Source organism: Dromiciops gliroides, chromosome 1 (genome assembly GCF_019393635.1).
Source record: "Dromiciops gliroides isolate mDroGli1 chromosome 1, mDroGli1.pri, whole genome shotgun sequence".
Taxonomy (NCBI): Eukaryota; Metazoa; Chordata; class Mammalia; order Microbiotheria; family Microbiotheriidae; genus Dromiciops; species Dromiciops gliroides.
The window spans coordinates 624,465,618-624,488,996 of NC_057861.1; the positions used below are offsets into that span (position 1 = coordinate 624,465,618).

At 41.5% G+C, this 23,379-nt stretch overlaps 1 protein-coding gene across 1 annotated transcript in view; it reads left to right on the forward strand.

Annotated features, from left to right (window-relative positions):
* Positions 1–913: 913 nt before the first annotated feature.
* Positions 914–23,379, forward strand: part of MPG (N-methylpurine DNA glycosylase) — a 100,206-nt gene continuing 77,740 nt past the window's right edge. The window contains exons 1-2 of the mRNA XM_043999933.1: positions 914–968; positions 10,567–10,664. Of these exons, the coding sequence (XP_043855868.1) occupies positions 914–968; positions 10,567–10,664 (153 nt within the window). The remainder of the gene's footprint in view (positions 969–10,566; positions 10,665–23,379) is intronic.

Sequence of the window (23,379 nt, forward strand, 5' to 3'; positions counted from 1 at the left end):
AAAAAATAAAATAAATGTTTGTTGCAATGATAGCAAAGATCTGGAAGCTAAGTAGATAGATGCCCTTTGATCAGGAGCTGCTTAAATAGATTATGATATATGAATGTACAACATATTTCTATGCTGTAAGAAATGATGAATGTAATGAATACAGATAAGAATGGAAGGATCTCTCTATCTCCTCATAATATTTCCCACTTGGTGGCACTCATTTTGGATTTCTTTGACTTCTTCACCATGGATCCAGTGGATTCATCATTGGGAAATTTCATTATCTTGTAAGATCCAATCAGCCTTGTTCTCACACCCCTTCAGTCCCTTCTGTCCCTCTGATTGGAGGATGGAACCATTTAAGGAAAAGGGATAGGATAGATATCTCAAATTCTCATTTCCCACCCCATTGCATGAATCTTGGACATCTACCATTTCTCTACCTGTTTCAACACTGAGAACCTCCTCCCTGAACCCCCCTACTGTTTTCTTTTCTTTTGGGTGGGGCAATGAGGGTTAAGTGACTTGCCCAGGGTCACACAGCTAGTAAGTGTCAAATGTCTGAGGTCAGATTTGAACTCAAGTCCTCCTGAATCCAGGGCCAGTGTTTTATTCACTGCACTACCTAGCTGTCTCCGCCCCCCTCCCCAAATCTTTTCAACTTTCTTTTGTATGTTGTCTTTCCCCATTCGATAGATTATAAGCTCCTTGAGGACAGGCACTGTCTTTTTCATATTTGTTTCTCCAGCACATAGCAAAGCAAAGTGCCTGGCATATAGTAGGCACTTAATAAATGTTTACTGATTTGACTACATAACTTGATACAGAGTAGAGGAGGTAACATCAATAAAACAATATATACAATGCCTGGATCAATGTAAATGGAAAGGACAAGTGTGTTGGTAAATGATAAAGAACAAGCATGGTTCAAAAGAAGAGATATGAGGAGACATCCTCACTGCACCCTTTCGCCAGAGGTAAGAGGTTTAGAAGTTTACACGTTATACCTATTTTCTTTTTTTTCTTTTCATTTTATATTTTTTCCAATTACATGTAAAAATAATTTTTAATATTTGTTTTTTTTAATTTTTAATTCCAAATTCTCTTCCTCTCTTTCCCTTCTTCTAGAGAAGGCAAGCCATTTGATGGACTATAAACGTGCAGTCATGCAAAACATAATTTCATATTACCATGTTGCAAAAGAAAACACCACCAACAACAGAAAAAAAAGCAAGAAAAATAAAGTTTTTAAAGTACGCTTTGCTCTGCATTCAGACTCCATCAGTTCTTTCTCTGGAAATGGATAGCATTTTTCATCATAAGTTGTTCAGAATGGTCTTGAATCATTGTATTGCTAAGAATAGCTAAGACATTCACAGTTGATCATCCTATAATATTATCATTACTCTACTCAATGTTCTCCTGATTCTGCTGACTTTACTTTGTATCAGCTCATGTAAGTCTTTCCAGATTTTTCTGAAAGCATCTTGCTTGTCATTTCTAGATTCTCTCTCTCTCTCTCTCCTCTCTCTCTCTCTCTCTCTCTCTCTCTCTCTCTCTCTCTCTCTCTCTCTCTCTCTCTCTTTTGGGTGGTGCAATGAGGGTTAAGTGACTTGCTCAGGGTCACACAGCTAGTAAGTGTCAAGTGTCTGAGGCTGGATTTGAACTCAGGTCCTCCTGAATCCAGGACCGGTGCTTTATCCACTGTGCCACCTAGCTTCCTCCAAACTTTCAACAGTTATGCTGAATTTTTCTTTTTTTTCTTTAAAAGATACTATTTGTTATATGGTAGTCGTTCTCAAAGTATGGTCTGGGGACCCCTGGGAATCCCCAAGACACTTTCAGGGGTCTACAAAGTCAAAACTATTTTTGTAATAATACTAATACATTTTATTTTATTTTTTGTTTTTTTTGTGAGGCAATTGGGGTTGAGTGACTTGCCCAGGGGTCACACAGCTAGTAAGTGTTAAGTGTCTGAGGTCAAATTTGAACTCAGGTACTCCTGACTCCAGGGCTGCTGCTCTATCCACTGCGCCACCTAGCTGCCCCCCCTTTTTTTTTTAGTGACTAATACATTTTAATAGGACAACTATCAATAGATATATAACTTAAAACACAAAAGTTCTTTGAGATCCTCAATAATTTTTAAAAGTGTAAAGGGGTCCTGAAACCAAAAAAATTAAGAATTAAGAATTACGGGGCAGCTAGGTGGCACAGTAGATAGAGCACCAGCCCTGGAGTCAGGAGTACCTGAGTTCAAATCCGGCCTCAGACACTTAACACTTACTAGCTGTGTGACCCTGGGCAAGTCACTTAACCCCAATTGCCTCACTAAAAAAAAAATATATATATATTTAAAAAAAAAGAATTAAGAATTACTATTATATGGGAGAGGTCTCTGGGAGAGGGAAAGGGAGGGATCCTGGAGGAAATTATGGTGATGTTTTAAAAAAAATGCATCAATGAAAACACATTTAAAGCAAACAAAAAGATTATACACTATGACCAAGTGAAATGTATATTAGGAATGCAAGGTTGATTCGATATTAGGAAAAACCATAAACATAACATAATGCAAGTTAATAATAAAGAGCTAACTGTACCTCCCTCCCCTACCCCCAACACCCCGCCCCACCCCCCGGATTTTTATGTTTGATTCTGGCAGGAACATTTTCGAAAGGTCATTGACAAGAGAAAGATTTTTCCAGAGAAGGATTACTGGGGATGATACTATGTCCTACTGCCCTCAGAAACTTTACTTTTCTCTCATTTCTTTTCCCATTTCTGTTAGGGATACCACTATCCTCCCAGTCACCCAGGATTACAGCTTTAAAGTTATCTTTGAGGGACAGCTAGGTGGCACAATGGATAAAGCACGGGCCCTGGATTCAGGAGGACCTGAATTCAAATCCAGTCTCAGACACTTAATACTTACTAGCTGTGTGACCCTGGGCAAGTCACTTAACCCTCATTGCCCTGCAGCAAAAAAAAAAAAAAAAAAAGAAAGAAAGAAAAGAAATGGGAACGTTTAGCCTGTAAAAGAAAATGCTTAGAGAAGGCATGATGTCCACCTTCAAGCATTTAGAGAGATGCTCTGTGGAAGAGAAATTATTAAGCTTCTTCTGCTTGGCCTCTGGTCAAAAGTGGGAGCAATGAATGAGTTGAAGTAACAGAAGAGCAGATTTAGGTTTACTACAAGCAAAGAATTTCTAACAATTAATTATAAAAGATATAGAAAAAAAAGGGGGGGAACATAGAATAGGCTTCCTCTGGAGGCAATTGGTTCTCTCTCATAAAATGGGATAATCAGGCAAGCTCTCCTGATCTTCCGAACTGTGACCCTTCCCATGAAGCTGAGCCTGCATCCTGGCCCCTTTTTATGGGCCCCATGCTCAGGCCCCTTGTTAAAGAACATGTGTGTTTAGAGGCTTCTGGTTGGTCTCCATCATCCCCATCACTTGAGGCTGTATCAGAAATGATTGGGTGGGGCAGCTAGGTGGCTCAGTGGATAAAGCACTGGCCCTGGATTCAGGAGGACCTGAGTTCAAATCTGGCCTCGGACACTTGACACTTACTAGCTGTGTGACCTTGGGCAAGTCACTTAACCCTCATTGCCCCACCAAAAAATAAAATAAAATAACAGAAATGATTGGCATCCGAGCAAGAGGAGATACCCACTCAGTAGGCTCTAAAAGAGAAAGAATTTCTAATCTGGATCTCTGCCTCATCTTTTGAGGCAGCCTCTTTGTTGAGAAAGGGTCAATACCAGCCCTCTTGGACTTCTAGTGATGAGGAGAAGGAATTTCTCTTCTGCCTTCCTGACCCTCCCTTTCCCCAACAGCAGCTATGGTGGCTCTAACACATGCAGTGAGATGATAATTGCAACCTTGGTGCTCACCTTGTGAGTTCAAGAGGCCAGGAATTCCAGGATGCTGATGGCAGCAGGAAGTGCTTTCTGAAACTACACTTTTCTCAGAGGAAAATATCAATCAAAAGGATGTGCCAGGCACATCTGGCTGGCCAGAAGATTCAGACCTTGAGTTGTTGCTCAGAATATCCTCAGAGAGAATATATTGGGAATGATAAGCTTCATCTTTTAAGTATTTGTCAGTGTTCCAATAGGGCATTTGTGGTGGAGGAAACAGTTACTTTAATCATGATATCTAGCTGTACAGCAAGTTTTCTAGAAGGGACTCTGTTAAATCCCTGTTGGTGGCACCCTAGATGTGAGCCATAGCTAAGCTTTATTTAAGAAATTTTCCTTAGATATACTTAGATATGCCCAGGGGGCATAATGAGCCAAAGGCTGCAAGAGAAAAGCCTGAACCCTTCTCTTTGGGGTCAGGCTTTTCTAGGACTGAATTCAAGCTCCGAAGGAGTCCAGAAGTCAGGGCTCTTGGGCAGGAGGGTAGGTTAAAGGGCACACTTACTGGAAGTCTACAAGTAAGGGCTTATAAACTTACTTATTGGGGATATTGTAGAGTGAATGCTTGGTAAAGAACTGGTTGAATGGACTAATCCCCTTTTTCCTTCAAGAAGAACCTCAAGGTCCGGCTTCTCTGAGAATCCTTTCTGGACCCCACCTTACTGCAAACATCTTCCCTCCCAAACTATTGTACTTTGAGGCTGGAGATTGTTTCATTCTTTGTATTATATTCCTGATATTTGGCACATAGTTGGGGCTTTAAAATGTTGACAGGGGGCAGCTAGGTGGCGCAGTGGATAGAGCACCGGCCCTGGAGTCAGGAGTACCTGAGTTCAAATCCGGCCTCAGACACTTAACACTTACTAGCTGTGTGACCCTGGGCAAGTCACTTAATCCCAATTGCCTCACTAAAATAAAATAAATTGTTGATTGATTAGAGACATATAGTATTAGATATAATTGTCTCACCTGTCCTAGAGAACTATTTTAAAAAAATTTTAGCCAGTTTTGATTACTGCTAGATAGGATAGGGTAGGATAGGGTAGGATTGGATAGGTTATATGATATTTAATTATGTGAAAAACAACATGGAATAGTGGTAACAGAGAGCTGGTCTCAGAGTAGGCTGTCCTGGTTCAAGTCCCTTCTCTGACACATATTTGCTTTGTGACCCTAGGTAAGTCACAACAGTGGCTGATTTTCATTAATAAAGGGAGTTTGCCCATCAGGAACTCCTTACATTGTTGAAATCACTGGTCTAGGCCACAGACACACACACACACACATAGTAGGGTATAATGTAGGAAGAAGAGTCCTCTGTTCTTTATTTCCCATTACTCTTGGCCCCAGAGGACATTGCTCATTAGGAGAAATTCCCAGGACGACATTTCCCATGAAATTGTGCGTCTGGAGTAAGAAGATTCTGATGGGAATAAAGAGTCTTCTGTGAGGTAGGAGGTTTCAAAAGGTAAGGTTTCCATGCATGCAAGGAAATGGAAAAAATAAGAGTAAAAAGTCTAAGGGAAAGGGAAATGAATTAAAGAATGGGGGTTCAAGAGGGCAGAACAGAAGAGGAAGGCAGAGCAAAATAGGAACTGGGGAGGGATAGGGTTGGGGTTAAAAGGAACTAAGATTGAGGAGTAGTAGCAGAATAAGAGAATTTTTACCTAGGGAGCTACTGACTCCATACCAGCATGTAGAAGTTTGCTAGGTATAAGAAATGTAGAATCATGTGACTTAGACTCTTACCCAAAAAGGTCCTATAATGGCAGAGCATAGCATCAGTTGGTATCCTCTCTGATGAAGAAACTTCTCCTGCCAGTCAGTGTTTTAGGATCAAGAAATTTGTTTTGCTTGTCACTCTTCCCTCCCTAGTATTATCCTCTCTTTTAAACCTCACCCAATCCTCACTTGTTTCCCTATTGAGCTTAATGTATTTCTCCACTAAACTGTGCATGCGTTAACCGTTCCTTGTCTATTTCAGATTGGGGGGAGTTCATTTGATGCCTCCATCTTTGTGTACTCTTCTTCTCACACAGTCTAATTATCAGAAATAGTAAGTTCCACCCCCTCCTTCCCCCTTTCTACTCAAGTGTATTCCTCCTATTGCCCTCTCTTTCTCTTCCTCCTCTTTAAAGCCTCAGAATAGAACCAATCCACCACCCAGGCCCTCTTTTTTTTTCCCCCTTTTTTTGGGCTGGGCAATGAGGGTTAAGTGACTTGCCCATGGTCACACAGCTAGTGTCAAGTGTCTGAGGCTGGATTTGAACTCAGGTCCTCCTGAATCCAAGACCAGTGCTTTATCCACTGCACCACCTAGCTGCCCCACAGGCCCTCTTTTTATTTACCCTCCAGTATACCCTTTGAAGACCTTAAGGTCCTGAAGAGACACTTGTTTTTTCTCCTGTCAGAATGTTAGCATCACACCATTGATACAGCTAATACAAATAGGATTGAACTAGGGCTGGTGACTGTATGAATAGAAAGAAGGGGCCAGCTGGGAGAGATTTGGAGTGAAATTGAAAAGATCTGGATTGGACATGAGGAGTGAGGGAAGAATCAAAGATAGCAAAGATATAAAACTGGGTGACTGGCTGGATGGTTGTGTAGTCAGCAATAACAGAGAAGTTTGGAAGAGGTAGGCGTTTGTAGTGAAAGATAATGTAATGAGATCTGCCATCGGTTATAACCCACCCATGCTTACTCATCCTGAGGGCTTTACTCTGTCCCACCACCCAAAGCTTGACCTCAGGAGAATCTGCTGCAGCCACCAGGAGATCTGGGCTGAGAGTTTTCCTAAAGCCACTTACACAGCTGCCTGTAGTAAGTAGTTGGGTTATAATCACTGAGGCGCCAGCAAGTAACTCAGAAAGAGGGAAGTCTTTAGCTTGCATAGTTGGAGGGATGGGGCAGATTTTTATTTTTGTTCTAACAAGTCATGGATTGAGTTTACACAGATAGCTGAACACCATCTCCTTCCCTTCCCCCCTCCTTCCCCACTTCATTTGTTTAGAGGCAGCTGGGTGGTGTATTGCATAGAATCTGGGCATGGAGTCAGGAAGACCTAAGTTCAAATCCGGTCTCAGTCACTTACTAGCTGTGTGACCCTGGGCAAGTCACATAACCTCTGTTTGTCTCAGTCTCCTCAACTGTAAAATGGACATAATAATAGCACCTACTTCCCAGGGTTGTTGTGAGGATCAAATGAGATCATATTTTTGTTTTTGTTTTGTTTTTTTGCAGGGCAATGAGGGCTAAGTGAGGCTGGATTTGAACTCAGGTCCTCCTGAATCCAGGGCCAGTGCTTTATCCACTGAGCCACCTAGCTGCCTGAGATCATATTTTTAAAGTGATTAGTACAGTGTCTAGCAGGTAGTAGGCATTAAATAAATGCTAATTCCCTTCCCCTTCCCCCCAGTTTCCAGTATGTTAAAATATAATCAGGGGGCTGCTAGGTGGTGTAGTGGATAAAGCACTGGCCTTGGATTCAGGAGGACCTGAGTTCAAATCTGGCCTCAGACACTTGACACAGTAGCTGTGTGACCCTGGGCAAGTCACTTAACCCTCATTGCTCCCACAAAACAAAACAAAACAAATATATATATATATATATAATCATTAAGTTATAACAATGACTGTCAATGATGGTTTATAAACTGCCACCTTGTCTATCATTTTGCCACCATCACTGCAGAAACAGAAAGGGTACAGTTGTCTCAACCGAGGACCATCATGCCACAATGAGGAAGAAGAAGAGGACTTTGTGGAAGATGGTATCATAAGAATATGGAAGTCCAACACCCCCCATTTTTTCCTTTTTCATACTTTCCTTTGAAATTAAGAAAAATTATATATATATATATATATATGAAAAGCTTAACAACAATCAACACAAACATTTCAATATACAAAAAAGAGCAAGAGAGAATCTAATTTTAGTCTTAATATGCACACACAGAAACTCACTCTGATACCTACCCCAAACCATTCACACTGGAAAATCACTGTGCTTGGTTCTGAGGGAGATACAAAGATAAATAAAAATAGGGTCCCTTCATTCAGTTTATAAAAGTCTAGCAGGGAACAAAACACATACACAAATAACTATCATATAAAATAATATATAACAGGTGTAGTGGTACAAATAGTGTGCTATTTGATGTCCAGGGAAAGAAAAACCATTTCTACAACAGATGACTAAGGAAGGTTTCAAGGAGGATCATAGGAGATAGCACTTGGATTCATCCATCTCTATTTTTCTCTCATTCCCTCCTCCAGTTCTTCTTTCTATTTATTTATTTATTTATTCATTCATTCATACATTTATTTATTCATTCATTCATTTGTTTATTTAGTTATTTATTTGTTCATTCATTTACCTATTTATTTGTTTGTTTATTATCTAGTTCTTTTTTGCCTTATCTTCTTGGCCTTGGTTTTAGGCCCCACCCCACCTCTTTGCTAGAGCCCTGGAAGAGAGTCAAATCTGAGGGTTCTCAATCTCATTACATTCTTTGGGTTCCAAAGATGTAGAGAACCATAGACTATCAGAGCTAGACAGGACCTTGGAACATAAAATATGGAACGCTGGAGATGGAAAGGACTTTAGAACATACAAAATCATAATATAGAAGAACGTGGAATGTTAGAGATAAAGAAGACCTTTTGATTGGGATTTCCAAATTGAAAAGTACAAGGACCCCCTTTTAAGGGCAAATTTCACAGATTCCCCCAGATGATAGTATCTACATTGTTAGTATTTGTTAATTTGGAAAATATATCATGACAAAAAAATGCTTTTAATTTAATAAGAGAATCTGTATTTTAATTAAGTCACAATAGCTTCTAAAGAGGTTAAAAAAAAACAGCATGGAAGCCGCCTAAAGAAAGTCCCTTTGCTCCCTTTCTTAGTCTGAAGCCTTAGTCTTTATTCTGAAGCCCTTGATCTAATTTGAAAGAGAAATTCCTATCCGTCTATTTCTAACTTTCACTTCTGAAACAATGTCTGGTTAGAGCCATGCAAGACCAGTAGCCTCTTTCCCAATACCCAGAAGAGGTTAATGATCTATCTTTTACCAAAAGAGATTAGGGTAATGGAAAGGAGAGAGGAGGTCTCCTTGATTAGTTCAAGTGGCCCGGTAGGAAGAGGGAAGAGTCCTTGAGAGAAGTGGGCACAGAGAGATTGATAGGAAAATGATTCTCCAAGATTCAGTAACTATTGTTCTGGATTGATGAAGCAAAATGTTAAATTTTAGCATTTAACCCTGAGCTCTGTTAATATTTTATTTTACCATGAAATCTACTCCTTGTTCAAGAATCCTATAAATAAGGACTTGAAATAACTCAGGTTAGAGATAATTCTGAGGGCATGAAGGAACTTTGTCAGTTTGGACATCTCTCAAGCAGAACAATGCCTGAATTTAGAATAATGATAAATTAATGAAAATTGTTTCCATTAGACTTGTACCTACAATGCAAAGTACAGTATTAATATTTTTTCTTCAACAATGATAATACATTTATACTATGTGGGAGACATGACAAATGATATCTTTGCTTAGGTAACAGGTGGGTTCTGCTTATGGGCCATGTGTGTATACATATACATATATGTGTACACATGCAGATGTGTGTATATGCACACATATTTTATGTGAAAATGGGTGAAAATGGTATGACAGGCAGGCAGGCAATCACTTGACTCATCACTCCCCCACCCCCTCACATAGCCACCCCTTCTGATAGGCCCAGGCTATTAGCAGTCAGTCTGAGAAAGTTCATAGTTAGTTTAATTACATTAATAAAAGCATGATGATATCAGCAGTAGCAGCCACAGTAGCTGCAGCAAATGTCGATTCTGACCCCAACCTTCTTACCACCATATGGTTCCTGAGCCACAGAGAGAGAAAATAGGAAGTTTACTTATGAGATATACATGTTGCACCTCCTGGCACTGAGAGTGGAGGCGGTCACTCAGTAACTCATTAAGGAAGCAAGTGACCCATCACATAGAGGGAGGAAAGGGAAGTGAAAAAGCATTTATATAGCACCTATGGTATTCCAAGCACTGTACCAAGTGCTTTTACAAATAATTAACTTCTTTAATCCTCATAACAACCTTGGGAGGTGGGTTCTGTTATTATCCCCATTTTATAGTTGAGGAAACTAAGGGAAACAGAGGACTTGCCCAAGGTAAATACAGCTAGTAAGTGACCGAAGCAGGATTTGAACTTAGGTCTTCCTGACTACAAGTTCAATGCTCTATCCACCATGCCAGCTGTCTCTTGAGAAGAATGTAGTTATACCTATAGTATAACTATAGTATAGTACCTGTAGAAAGTTACTCCCTGTGGGCAGCTAGGTGGCGCAGTGGATAAAGCACTGGCCTTGGATTCAGGAGGACCTGAGTTCAAATCCAGCTTCAGACACTTGACACTTAACTAGCTGTGTAACCCTGGGCAAGTCACTTAACCCTCATTGCCCTGCAAACAACACCACCAAAAAAACAAACAAACAAACAAAAAACCCCCAAAAAGAAAGTTACTCCCCATCCAGTCCTAGGAGGAAAGGAAGACCATATACATGGATGCAGCCATGTTCTTGCATGTCTCTGTTCCTTTCTCTTTCAAGCTTTTTGCCCCACTCCTAAGTCTTACGTCATGACTACAAACCATCACCAATCCAGGCTGTGCTGGCACCAAAGACCAACGGCAAATATCCCAGTACTGGCAGCCTGGATGGAAACACTGTATTCCAACAAACACATTCCCTATACATATTTATGGATTTGTAAGTCTCTTGCAAAATGGGGATGGTCCACAGGCTGGGAAGCACGGATGTACAAGACAGAAGAGACCACGACTGTGATTTAGTTCGAGGCCCCTCCCTCACTATACAGATAAGGAAAGGAAAGAGGGCTATCACATCATCTTCCTCATCTGCTGCCTAGCTTGTTCCCTTACCTAGACCCCTAAGCCCTGAACACTGGCCTCTGCTTCTTCTTGAGACCTCCATTTTTCCAGCCATGGAAAGGGAAGCTCACAGAACCAAGTTGGTACAAACTATTCCACCGCCCACCCCCACCCCCCCATGCCCCAAACTGGGCCCCACAGGAAGGCAAAATGAGAGGAATTGTTCCCAACAGAATGGGACTGCTGGAGGAGAGGAAGGAGAAGGAAACCCAGAACAGGAGAAGAGAGTGTTTACAGCTTCCAGCACAGTTATATTTAGTATTGGTGAATTTATGACACATTGTTTGGCTCTCATTCTGCCCCTCTGCACCCCGCCTTTCCCCATGTCCCCCAGCCTGGGCCACTCTGTTGACACAGGAAGTCAAATAATCATAGTCTACTGTTTTCTCCTGCCAGGTGTTCTCCGCTACGCCCCCTGCCCCCACCCTCAGTCCCTGAGTTCCCCTTCCCCACAGCCTCTCTGGACTGTTGCCTTGGGCCTCACGGCTGGGACCAGTTTGGGTAGAAGGAAGATACACAAAAGTCACAAGGCTCATGGGCTCATTGAATATATAGCTGGAAGGGACCTTAAAGAACATCTAATTTAACCTCCTTATTTTTACAGATGAGGATTCTAGGGCACAGAGTTTTTTTCTCCCAGGCTCCAGTTCTTTTCTCCATGAAGATGTGGAACTTACATAGGTAGAAAGGGGTAATGGGCTCCAAGTGCAAAACTACTGCACTGGAAGTGAGGGCAGGGGATATGAGGAGGAAGTAACTGAGCAACATAGAAGACCTTCAACTAATGATGAAAAGAGCTGAAATTCTGGGTTTACCAGATCAGAGGATCATAGACTTAGAGCCTGAGAGGACCTTAGGGACATAACCCTCCTTTTTTTCTCTTTTTTTGTGGGGCGAATGAGGGTTAAGTGACTTGACCAGGCTCACACAGCTAGTGTCAAGTGTCTGAGGTTGGATTTGAACTCAGATCCTCCTGAATCCAGGGTCGGTGTTTTACCCACTGTGCCACCTAGCTGCCCCCTATAACCCTCTTATTTTACAGGTGAGAAAAATGAGACTCTAAGATGTTAAGTGACTATCCCAAGATTATGATTATGCAGGTAGTGGCAAGACCAATGTCCACAGGGGCAGCTAGGTGGTGCAGTGGGTAAAGCACTGACCCTGGATTCAGGAGGACCTGAGTTCAAATCCAGCCTCAGACACTTGACACTTACTAGCTGTGTAACCCTGGGCAAGTTGCTTAACCCTCACTGCCCCGCCCCCCCCCCCCCAATAAAAAGACCAATGTCCAGAACCAGGTGCTTTGCTTCTAAATCCAGCACTCTTTCCATTGTACCACACTAGATGTGGGGAGGCAAACAATGAGTTAAAATTCAAACTTGACTCTACTGGACAGTGGATTCCATTTCCTACCCTTGGTAGCAAGAACTGCATGTGGGCTGAGATTAGGCCACTCTTGTCCTACCCTTTCCCACAATTAATTAAATTATTCAGTAGGAGGTCCAGCCACCTCCTTAACCAACAGTTGGGCATAATGGGCATCCCCATCTGGCCCGGGATACCCCAGGCTATGTGGGCAGTTTCATCATCCCTGGTCATTACAGAATTTCCACTGAGGGGAAGAAGGAGTGGGAAGAAGAGGAGGAAGGAAAAAGGATGCACAGGGCTCCCACATTCACCCCCATTTGCATTTTACTTACAAGGACCCACATGATCTCTGAAGTCTTATCATAAAACTGTAGAACATTAAAGCTGGAGGAGGCCTGAGAGATCAAAGATGATCAGATTTTCAAAGGACTTCAGAATCCCAATAGAACTAGCGTTTGTCATGGCTGTAATCAGAAGAGATGCTATTTATGAAGTGCTTTGAGATCTGCAAAGTCTTTTAGATATGCTGACTTGGTCAAACTCCCCAAGAACTCTGAAGTGGGTACTACAGCAATCAAAACCCTCATTTTACAGGTGGAGAAACTGAGGCTCAGAGAGCTTGATTGACTTTTCCTATGGTCATATATACCTATTAAGTCTTGGTCATGGGATTCCAACAGGAATATGCGACTCCAGGTCCAGCATTCTAGCCATTATCATATTAGCCAGCATTTCTAGAGGGCCATACTAGTTACACAAGTGCTTCACAAATAAGATCTCATCCTTATGACAACCCTGGGAGGTAGAGAATATCATTATCTTTGGTTTACCGATGAGGAAATGGAGGCGAAGTGACTTCCCCGGGGCCACCTGGATAGGAAGTATCTGAGATCAGATCTGAACTCCTTTGGAGTCCTTCTGACTCCAGTGACTCCAGACTCGGCACTCGATCCCTTGGATCACCTAGTAATTTCACTATTCCACTCTGCCTTATAAGAAGCAAAAAATAAAAAGAAAATTCTGTTCAAGGAGGTAACCAAAAAATGTCCCCAAATTACAAACATGCAACCATGCTATTAGCCGCCTTTTGTGCAAGTATTGGTTAGTGCCTCTCTCCCCGATCCAAACTGAGGCCATTCCTGACAGTCATCAAGCTCTGCTCTGAATAAGGCCCTGACTGACACATACATCTCTTTGTGGAAGCCCTCAAGCAAATGCTGATTGAATGCTGGAGATTCTTTTTCAGGCATGACTTAGACTAGATGAATCTTTACAGTGTAAAAGCTACCCCTCATTCCTACAGTTGTTTCTATATTTAGATGATCTAATTTCTCTATTTCCTTACAGCCATGCACTTTTTGGATTAGAACACTGAGGCTCAGGGGCAGCTAGGTGGTGCAGTGAATAAAGCACCGGCCCTAGATTCAGGAGGACCTGAGTTCAAATCTGGTCTCAGACACTTGACACCTACTAGCTGTGTGACCCTGGGCAAGTCACTTAACCCTCATTGCCCCACACAAAAAAACCCCCAAAAGAACACTTAGGCTCATAGATGCTAGAAATAGAAGAAACCTTGGAAATCATCCAGTCCAAATCCCCCTTTTACAGATGGAAAAACTGAGGCTTGGAGAGGGGAAACAATTTGGAGTAAGGATTCACACCTAAGTTTCCTGAGTCCCAAGTCTGTGTCTCTTTACTATAGTCCAATGTCACAGTGTTTCTTGTACTTAAAATGTGCCCTGAACGTCCTCAGTGTCTTGAATTTTACTGTCCTGTCCCTGTTCAATTGCTCACAGCCACAACCCAAAATCTATCCTCCCACATTTTGCCCTGGGAATAGAAGGGGGAATGTATAGTGGGAAGGAAGGTGGGAGTGGGAGGAAATGAGGTATAGTGGAGTGAATGAGTGAGGGATGAAGAGAAGAAGGCTCTGGCTCTGACCAGGTCCCTTGAGTTTCCATTTACAATCTTATTCTCTCCCTGGTTGCTCTATTATTAGCTTTTAACTCCTGATGACCAAAAGCCCTTTTAAGTCTATCAACATCCTACATTCTCTGAGTCTACATCTCATGTCTAATCCCAACCCTATGCATGCCCCTGGATGAATTGATAGATTGATAGATAGATAGATGGTAGATATACACATACTTTTTATTTTTTTATTGATACATTTTTTTTTTGGCGGGGTAATGGGGGTTAAGTGACTTGCCCAGGGTCACACAGCTAGTAAGTGTCAAGTGTCTGAGGTTGGATTTGAACTCAGTTACTCCTGAATCCAGGGCCGGTGCTTTATCCACTGCACCACCTAGCCGCCCCCATTGATACATTTTAAAAAATTTTACTCACATCTTCAAATATGTTCTTCCTTCTTTTTCCTATCCAGTGAGCCACCCCTTATCATACAAATTTTTGAAAAGGGGGAGGGATAAGTTTAGCATATCAACCATGTCTGCGGACATATGTAACATTGCATATACCTAGTTCCCAGCCCCCTCTACAAAAAGAGGAGGAGTTTTCTCAACTCTTTTCCAGGGCTCCAGGGCAAAGTTGGCTCATTATAGTTATACACACACACACACACACACACACACACACACACACACACACACACACACACACACACACACGACTTTTTAAACATCAAATACCACATCCTGTGGAGAATGTGGGCCTAGAGACCCTTACCCGGTCTTCTATTGTTTCTTTCTCTTCCTCTCTCTCTCTCTCCCACTTTTTAGTTCCCCCAGACCTGCTCAGGGTAGGATAGTAAGAAATTGCTCCTATTTCTATAGTGCCTTAGAGTATACATTTGTGCTTTCCCCAGTTCAGTGCCCCCACCAACAGTGGGGCATTTTCCTCCCTGTCTCCAGGCACTACTTGGTACAGCTTTCCTCATTCATTTTCATCCAATGGACATTAATTAGCTCAAACTCCAACTAGGCCTCTATACCTGTCAAGGACTTTCCTTAGCTCCTGGGATCCTGTTTACCACAGGATTATTTTAGCATTCAAAGCTGTCCTTCCAATTGGTTGACTAATAGCATAGCCCCCTACAGATTAAAAAGCACTTTCCTTACAATACCCCTGTGAGGTAGGTTGTGCAGATATTCCCTTTTTCCCCCCAGATGAGAACACTGGAGCTCAGAAAGGTTCAATGATTTACCCACTGTCAAACACTAAGTACCAGAGTTGGGATTCAAAAGCAAACATACAGGACAGAGAGCCATAGCAGTTAAAAGGAAGGGACAGGGGCAGCTAGGTGGTGCAGTGAGTGGATAGAGCACAGGCCCTGGATTCAGGAGGACCTGAGTTCAAATGTGACCTCAGACCCTTGACACTTACTAGCTGTGTGACCCTGGGCAAGTCACTTAACCCCAATTGCCTCACCAAAAAAAAAAAAAGAAGAAGGAACAGCTCTTGGTTCACTCCCCTTTTCTGACCCTCCAGCTGGTATCAAATAACTCTAAGATTTTCCCTGAATGTAAGGAGGGATGGCTGGTGCTCTTTCCCCTTCCCTATGCCATGCTCTACCAGTCCATAGAACAAGCAGACTCAATTAGGTGAGTTGGCTCTGGGTCCCTGACTGCCTTTTGTGATGTGTTTCCTCTCCTGAAGAAGACTGATCATCGATTTCAAAATGGACACGCCCAGCCTTCTGCGTTCAAGAGGCCCAAAAGTCCTTGGGTCCATCAGGTGGATGCAATGCCTGGCATAACCTACCAGAAGACATCTATCTTGATGGGAACAGTGCAGAGTAGAAGTGAAATATGGAATGCTTATTTGATAGTAACACCAACTGCTTTATAATCTGATGGGTGTACAAATCAACTTCCTAGGAAAGAGTGTTAGTTGTAAGTTACAGAATCTTGTTTTTAAGTTTTTCATGACAACACATGCTTGTGTTTTATGTTGGCATAAACACATGGCATTTCTCTTATGTATAGGAAATAGATACCTGTCCTATACCTGATTTCTACTCTCTGCTTTGGGGAGACCCTAGACATGAGCCAAAAACTAAGCTATAAATAATTTTTCCCCCTGTAACGATTGGAATGACGCCACCTGCTGGATACTTACTGTAGAAGAGTTCTGCCCATGAAGGGAAGGTCTTTGAGGGCAAGACCAGGAGTCAGGAAGTGACGCAGACTAGTGGGAGGAGGAAGGAAGAGACTGGCGCTCAGTCTCGGTCTTTTTTCCTGAGGACTCTGGCGGAGAAGGGAGCTAGAAATGTGCTCTCCCTTTAATAGATAGGAATCTAGGCCTTTTTCTCTCTCTTTACCAAATTCTTATTCTCCTTAATAAATGCTTAAAAGTCTAACTCTTGCTAAAGCTTATAATTTATTGGCGACCACTCATTAGATATTTTAGACAGACTAGCTAGAATTTTAGCCCTTAACAGATGGCTGACCACGAAGAGGAAAGCTGAACCTCACTTCTGATCTTCTGGTTGGGTAAGAAATTTCCCTTACCCTTTAAACTGCTAAGTACTGGCGTACTGGCTGTGTTTTCCCTTTAAATTTTTTCGAATGGATCTTTTAAACTCCCTAATTACCCTATTTTTGATTTTAGTCTGTTTAACCAGACAAATGGGAGATAAGATCATGTTAATGCTTTGTTTTTGTGGATTTTCTATTTTTCTTTTTATTTTTGTTAAAAGAGCCAGCAACTTACTCACACAAGGAAATATCTCTCCCTCTCCCAACCATGCTTTTTCAGAGAAACCTGAAGAGATTCCTGCAGCTTTTCCCAGTTCTAACACTAATTGTTGCTCTAATTTTGCATGCCTGGAGGCAATGACCCACCCTCTAGAAGCTTTTAATCCCCTAGCACCTGGAGGCAAAGTGGGGGAAGAGGAATCCAGGCCTGAGTTCAAAATCAAGTCGGATTCAAATTGCGCTGGTCCCTCCCCTCCTCCCCAGACCCCACCCTCTACTCCTCCTATGGCCAAGCCCATAGCTTCCCCTGCCTGGGAAGTCCAGAGATCTGATGCGCATGCTCAACTTTTTCTACCTGCATTTGCAGCTTCAGGCTCAGCCCTTCCCTGGCCTGGCTGTGCTTTTGAGACAATCTTAGAAAACTCTTTAAATTCCAGATATGCTCGTTTTGTTCATAATTTTGCTAACCTGCTTTTGTCTTTCATTAGTAATCTTATAAAGCATTTGTATGGTGAAAAGCCCGACAGACAATGTAGAGGGGTTAAAGAAGAAAAACTTAAGCTGAATAAGAATGACAATCATCAACATAGTTCAAGACTCTGCTTCTTTTGCCATGGAAGGGTATATATTGTACAGAAATGTAGAAGTAAGCAGCAAGGTATTGATATGAGTATTGGGGATTTTAGATATCGGAATCAAGAGTGTTCTGAATTCACTCAGATTATTAATGTCAGTTCAGAGGTTACATAGGATTTCTATGCTATTACATATACATTTTGGAATTAATGGTATAGGTTTATTTTCATAGAGATTTTAATGCTTTTGAGATTGTGTCTTATACTTAGTTTCTAAAACAAGGAGAATATTTGTAAAAGCTTTTTATAGTCATGCGATCAAGTTTATATTTTGTAATACTCTTATTAATATTAAGTTCATATTCATTTAGATTTCCCTAGTTTGAATTTCATTGTCTTTTATTATTCCACGTGTATTTTCTTCTGTTCATTCATCTATCTAATTTTGAAACATGGTTTTGATTTCATAATACAATGTTAATTCTAGGAGTATTGTGCTCCCATATTCTGAGTTATTTGTTTTTGCTATTTTTTCTCAACTGATTATTTGATCAAACTCTTTAAAGCATTTCCCTGGCAAATTGTTTGCCATGGCAAGTGTAAATTGATTCTAGAAGTATTATTTTTGATAAGCATATTCCAAAAAAAAAAAAAAAAAAAGAGAGGAACATTTGTAAAAGTTGTCTTTGAGATTGTGTTGTGCTTTAACTTGTATTTAAATATGTTCAGATTTTTCAAAAAAGTAATTGTATACTAAGTTAAAAAAGGGGTATTATTTGAAATTGTTGCATAATTATATATTATATTCTGAGTCAAGATGTATTCACATTTTTTGCAATCATTTATTATCCTCAATTTTTAAATCCATATGAGACTTGGATTATGGGAACTTATCATTTAAGACATTAATTGCCTTTATTCTGAGTTATCAGATGCCAGTTGGCCAAGATGCCATCCAATCACAAGAGGAATACATGCAAGAGCAGACACTGAACTGTCACATGAGGGGAGACTCGCATGAAGTCAAGGTATGGCCGAGGGAACGGCTTTTGACTAATGTTGAGGTTGGATTCTCTTGGTTTAATATTTTATTTTATTTTTCCCCACAATATTGTACAGATGGCTGGAAGTATTGATCCCACCCATCTCACTTCTACACCTGGCTTCTATGCTCCCTCCTATATGCCTGATGCCATGGACCATTTCAATCCCATGCATCTGATTAAGTCTGACTCAGTTTCCTCCAATATGTTTGGTGGCATGGACATGTATTCCATCCACCTATTTTAAGCCTGGCATACTGCATGGACAGTATATATTGCTCAAGTGTGGGAATGTTCATATCCCATCATTTCTCTGTTCTTTTATGGTAACCCCCATAATTATCTCAGGTGTCATGATAAATACAGTGTTGAATTTGGCCTTGACACCTGTTACCAATTATATTAGATTTTTTAATTTCTCATAATGGCATGAGGATAATTAGGCAGATGATGCAAAAAGTGATAAAACAAAGATAAAAATTATTTTTATTAATTAATATTGCAGCAATTGTCTTCTCAATTACCCTCCATAAGAGGGGACTATAGTAATATTATAATTTTAAAGAATGGTTCAATTTTTGTTTTATTATATGTTTCATGTGTAACAACTAAGATTCTGAATTCCCTTAGACATGTTTTTGAGAACTTTCATTGTTGGATTTGATTATTGACAAAGCTATTTTAAAGTTGTGTTAAGCTCAATTTTGTAGGAAATTTCCTGGCTGATTACCAGCATCCACACATCAACCCCTGAAAAGACTTCCATTCCACGACTACACCTAGAGGACATCTGAGAAAAGACTTTCAGAGACTTTAAATGAACAGTTTTGATTTGTTGTTTTTGTTGTTTTTTCTCTTTCTGTTATAATATACACCATCTGTAACATGTATTCTCTGCAGAGGCCCTCCCTTTGCAAGACTAATGTCAAAGCGTCAGTTCATGAGGACAAAAAATCGCCCCTCTGGACAAAACTTTCCTCTCTTCCTTTTCTATATTGTTGTTCACATATTATTAGTTAGCAATAGTTATTATATTCTTTTTACTGTTCCGTCAAGGAAACATTTTGTTTCTTGAGGAACAACAGGGGGGACTGTAACGATTGGAATGACGCCACCTGCTGGATACTTACTGTAGAAGAGTTCTGCCCATGAAGGGAAGGTCTTTGAGGGCAAGACCAGGAGTCAGGAAGTGACGCAGACTAGTGGGAGGAGGAAGGAAGAGACTGGCGCTCAGTCTCGGTCTTTTTTTCCTGAGGACTCTGGCGGAGAAGGGAGCTAGAAATGTGCTCTCCCTTTAATAGATAGGAATCTAGGCCTTTTTCTCTCTCTTTACCAAATTCTTATTCTCCTTAATAAATGCTTAAAAGTCTAACTCTTGCTAAAGCTTATAATTTATTGGCGACCACTCATTAGATATTTTAGACAGACTAGCTAGAATTTTAGCCCTTAACACCCCTTAGGGTAGGCAGTAAGCAAGACAAAGTATGTGAGAAAAGAGAGTCTAGCTCCCTTAGAACTGAGTCTGATACAGACCACCTGCATAGGTTCAGAGGACAAGGGCCCCTTAGTAGAGAAGGGATTTTGCACAGTGTCATAGCCCTTTGGGCCCAGCAGTGGCTGCTCAATGTCATAACAGATTGGAACCAGGTTTTTAAGAAGCCTTAAAAACCTGGCTGAGGAGTTTGTGTTTTATCCTTGAAGTAGTTAGGCAGCCAAACAGAGAAAGTTTTTTGCAAAGGAGAGTGACATGGCCAGAACTGTGTCTTAGAAAGATTACTTTGGCAGCTGGGTAAAGAATGGGTTGGGGAGGGGAGGGACTGGAAGCAGGAAAACCAATTAAGAGACTATAACAATGATCCAGTTAATAATGGTCAGAATTATGGTGATGTGAATGTGGAGAAGAAGAGCATGGGCGTGAAAGATGTTGTGGAGATAGAACTAACAAGAATTTGCAACTAATTGGACATGATAGAATGGGAGAAGAGTCAAGGATAACTCTGAGGTAGGGACATTGGGGAATGGAAGGCCAGTGGGGCCCTCAACAGAAACAGGGAAATTTGGAAGTTACTAATTTTATGGATAAGGAAACTGAAGCTCTAAAGTTTAGGAGGAAGATGCTAAATTCTCTTTTTTTTTTTTTTTGGTGGGGCAATGGGGGTTAAGTGACTTGCCCAGGGTCACACAGCCAGTAAGTGTCAAATGTCTGAGGCTGGATTTGAACTCAAGAACTCCTGAATCCAGGGCCGGTGCTTTATCCACTGCGCCACCTAGCCGCCCCCTAAATTCTCTCTTAAATAGGTCAACTTTGAGATAGCAATAAAGTCTCAAAGTGGAAATATACCAGAAGTTACCTTAGTAGATGGAACTCAGGAGAGATTATTTAGTGCAACACTCTCTCTTTACAGAGGAGGGGGTGTGTGTGTGTGTTGATTTGCCCAAGGTCACTAAACCTTTCAAGGACACACATTCATACATATATCTATATGTACCTAGCTCAATACACATTCAATTACATAGGCAGGGAAATGAGTGTGGGTTTGGAGTCAGGAGTCCTGGCTTCTGGTCTAGACTCTGCTATTTACAGACCTTAAGACCTTCGACATTTGAGATTGCAGTATGGAATTCCAGAGTCAGCCTCAGAGCCAGGAAGACTTTGGTTCAAGTTTTACCTTTGACACATACTGACTTTGTGAATTTGGCTAAGTCAGCTAACATTTCAGTGTTGTGGGCAACTCTCTAAGATTATAAGGTGCAGAAAGGGTACCAATTTGTATTGGGATAGGGAATTTCCTTATTGGAAGCCCCCTTCACTAGGGTTATGACAGGTCTAGTTTCTATCCCTGTCCTTCATTTGACTATAATCCCCTTAAGAACAGACTATCTTTTGGTTTTTTTTCGTGTGTCCCCTGTGCTTCACACAGTGCCTCACAAATAGTAGGTGCTTGTTAATTGATTGACTATAACCTTGGACAATAACACTGATTACAAGGTTAATAACTACATTCCCTCCCTCCCAGGGTTATTGTGAGGAAAGAGCTTTGTAAAGGATAAAAGCATGATAAAAATGTGTGCTATTATTACAGGAAGGGGAATGGGCCTTCCTTAAGGCGAGGAGTGCATTTAGGGCTAAAAGTGTATGGGGCCAAATCTTCCCTGTCCAGGAAGAAGTCCTGAAGGAGTCAAGACTTGGTGCTTGAGTAAGATTAATGCTGCAGTTCTTTGAGGGAGGAGAAAGCAGCCAGCTGCCAGTGACTTTGCCTCAGAGGTCACTCTAGCTTGGAGAATCCCACATAGTAGCAAATCTTCTATGGTGGCAGCAAATAGGCTGGACTCAGTGTATGCCAGGACCTGACCACTCTCATCAGCCCTGCCCACAGGGAAAGAAGCAGGAAGGCTGAGGGGAGCAGACTATTCTCTGAGGCCGGGCAGGACTGTGTGTGTCTATAATTAAGTGCAATCTGTCTGACCAGTGAGACCGACAGAACTTTCCATTTGCCTGTAGCCCAGGAAGATAGAGGTAGTAGAGTGATGTTTGAAGCCAGAGGACTGGAGTTTAAATGCTAACTGTCTCTTACTCCCTATGTGACCATTGGGCAAGTCACTTAACTTTTCTCATTCACAGTTTCTTTACCTTTAACGTGAGGGATTTGGCCTGGATGATCCCTAAGGTCCCTTCCAGTTCTTTTTTTTTTTTTTAAGTGAGGCAATTGGGGTTAAATGACTTTCCCAGGGTCACACAGCTAGTGTTAAGTGTCTGAGGCCGTATTTAAACTCAGGTCCTCCCGACTCCAGGGCCGGTGCTCTATCCACTGCGCCACCTAGCTGCCCCCCCTTCCAGTTCTAATACTGTTTATCTATCCAAATTATCATGAGATTTAAAAATCAGGACGATTCTTTTTTAATCTGCAGGAAGCTGGGTGAAATGACCCTAAGGTATTTCATATTCTACAGAATGGTTCTCAAATCTCCAGAATCCCAAGATCATCAAATGTCAGAGCTCAGAATAAAGTGTTCAGAGAGAAATGACACTGTAGTGAAGATGGTGAATTAATGGGCAAAACCTGTGTTTGAAGCCAGGCTTCTGGACTCCTGGTTTTGGGGGTTTATTTGTTGTTTTTTTTCCTTCTTCTCTATCATATTGCTCCTAATGGTGAGGAGAGGGCAGAAAGGAAGAGATTAGTTCTTTTTGAGAACCCTGATTCTAGCTGTTCTAGCGTTGCCTACATAGGCTCAGCAGAGGCAGGGAGAATGGTGTTTCCCTGGAAACACTGCTGATGGGGGGTGAGCCTTGTTGAATATGTCTCCTAGCAAGTGGTTAAACAAAGGGGAATCATGCGAGGCAAAATATCTTAGTGGAAAGAACATGTGACCTCAGGCCAGTCATTTTACTTTTCTGGGCCTTAGTTTCCTTATTTGTACAATGAGGGGGTTGGAATAGATAATCTAAGTTCCTTCCAGTCCTAAATCTATGATCTAAATTCAAATTCTCTGACTCCAAATTTATTTTCTACTACAATCTGTGAACCACGACCCCTTATTCAGAAAACGAGAGGGTTGGACCAGATGATGTCTGGGTCCTGCTGTTCTAGTCCAGTCCCTTCATCTCGCCTATGAGAAAGGAGAGGGCCAGATACCTAGGTCCCAAAGTCATGCAGCTGGTGAATAACAGAGCCAGGGCTTTAGACTCCACATTCAGTCTTCATTCCATTACATTAGGAAGGTCCGCTCCAGCTCTAACTCTTATGGTCTGGTTGGGGCAGGAAGAGAAGCTAAACAAAGGAAAGATATGGAGAGTCAATGGGATTATTCCCATGGGGAGAGTTCCGGGTTGAAACCCAGTAGGAAGGCAGA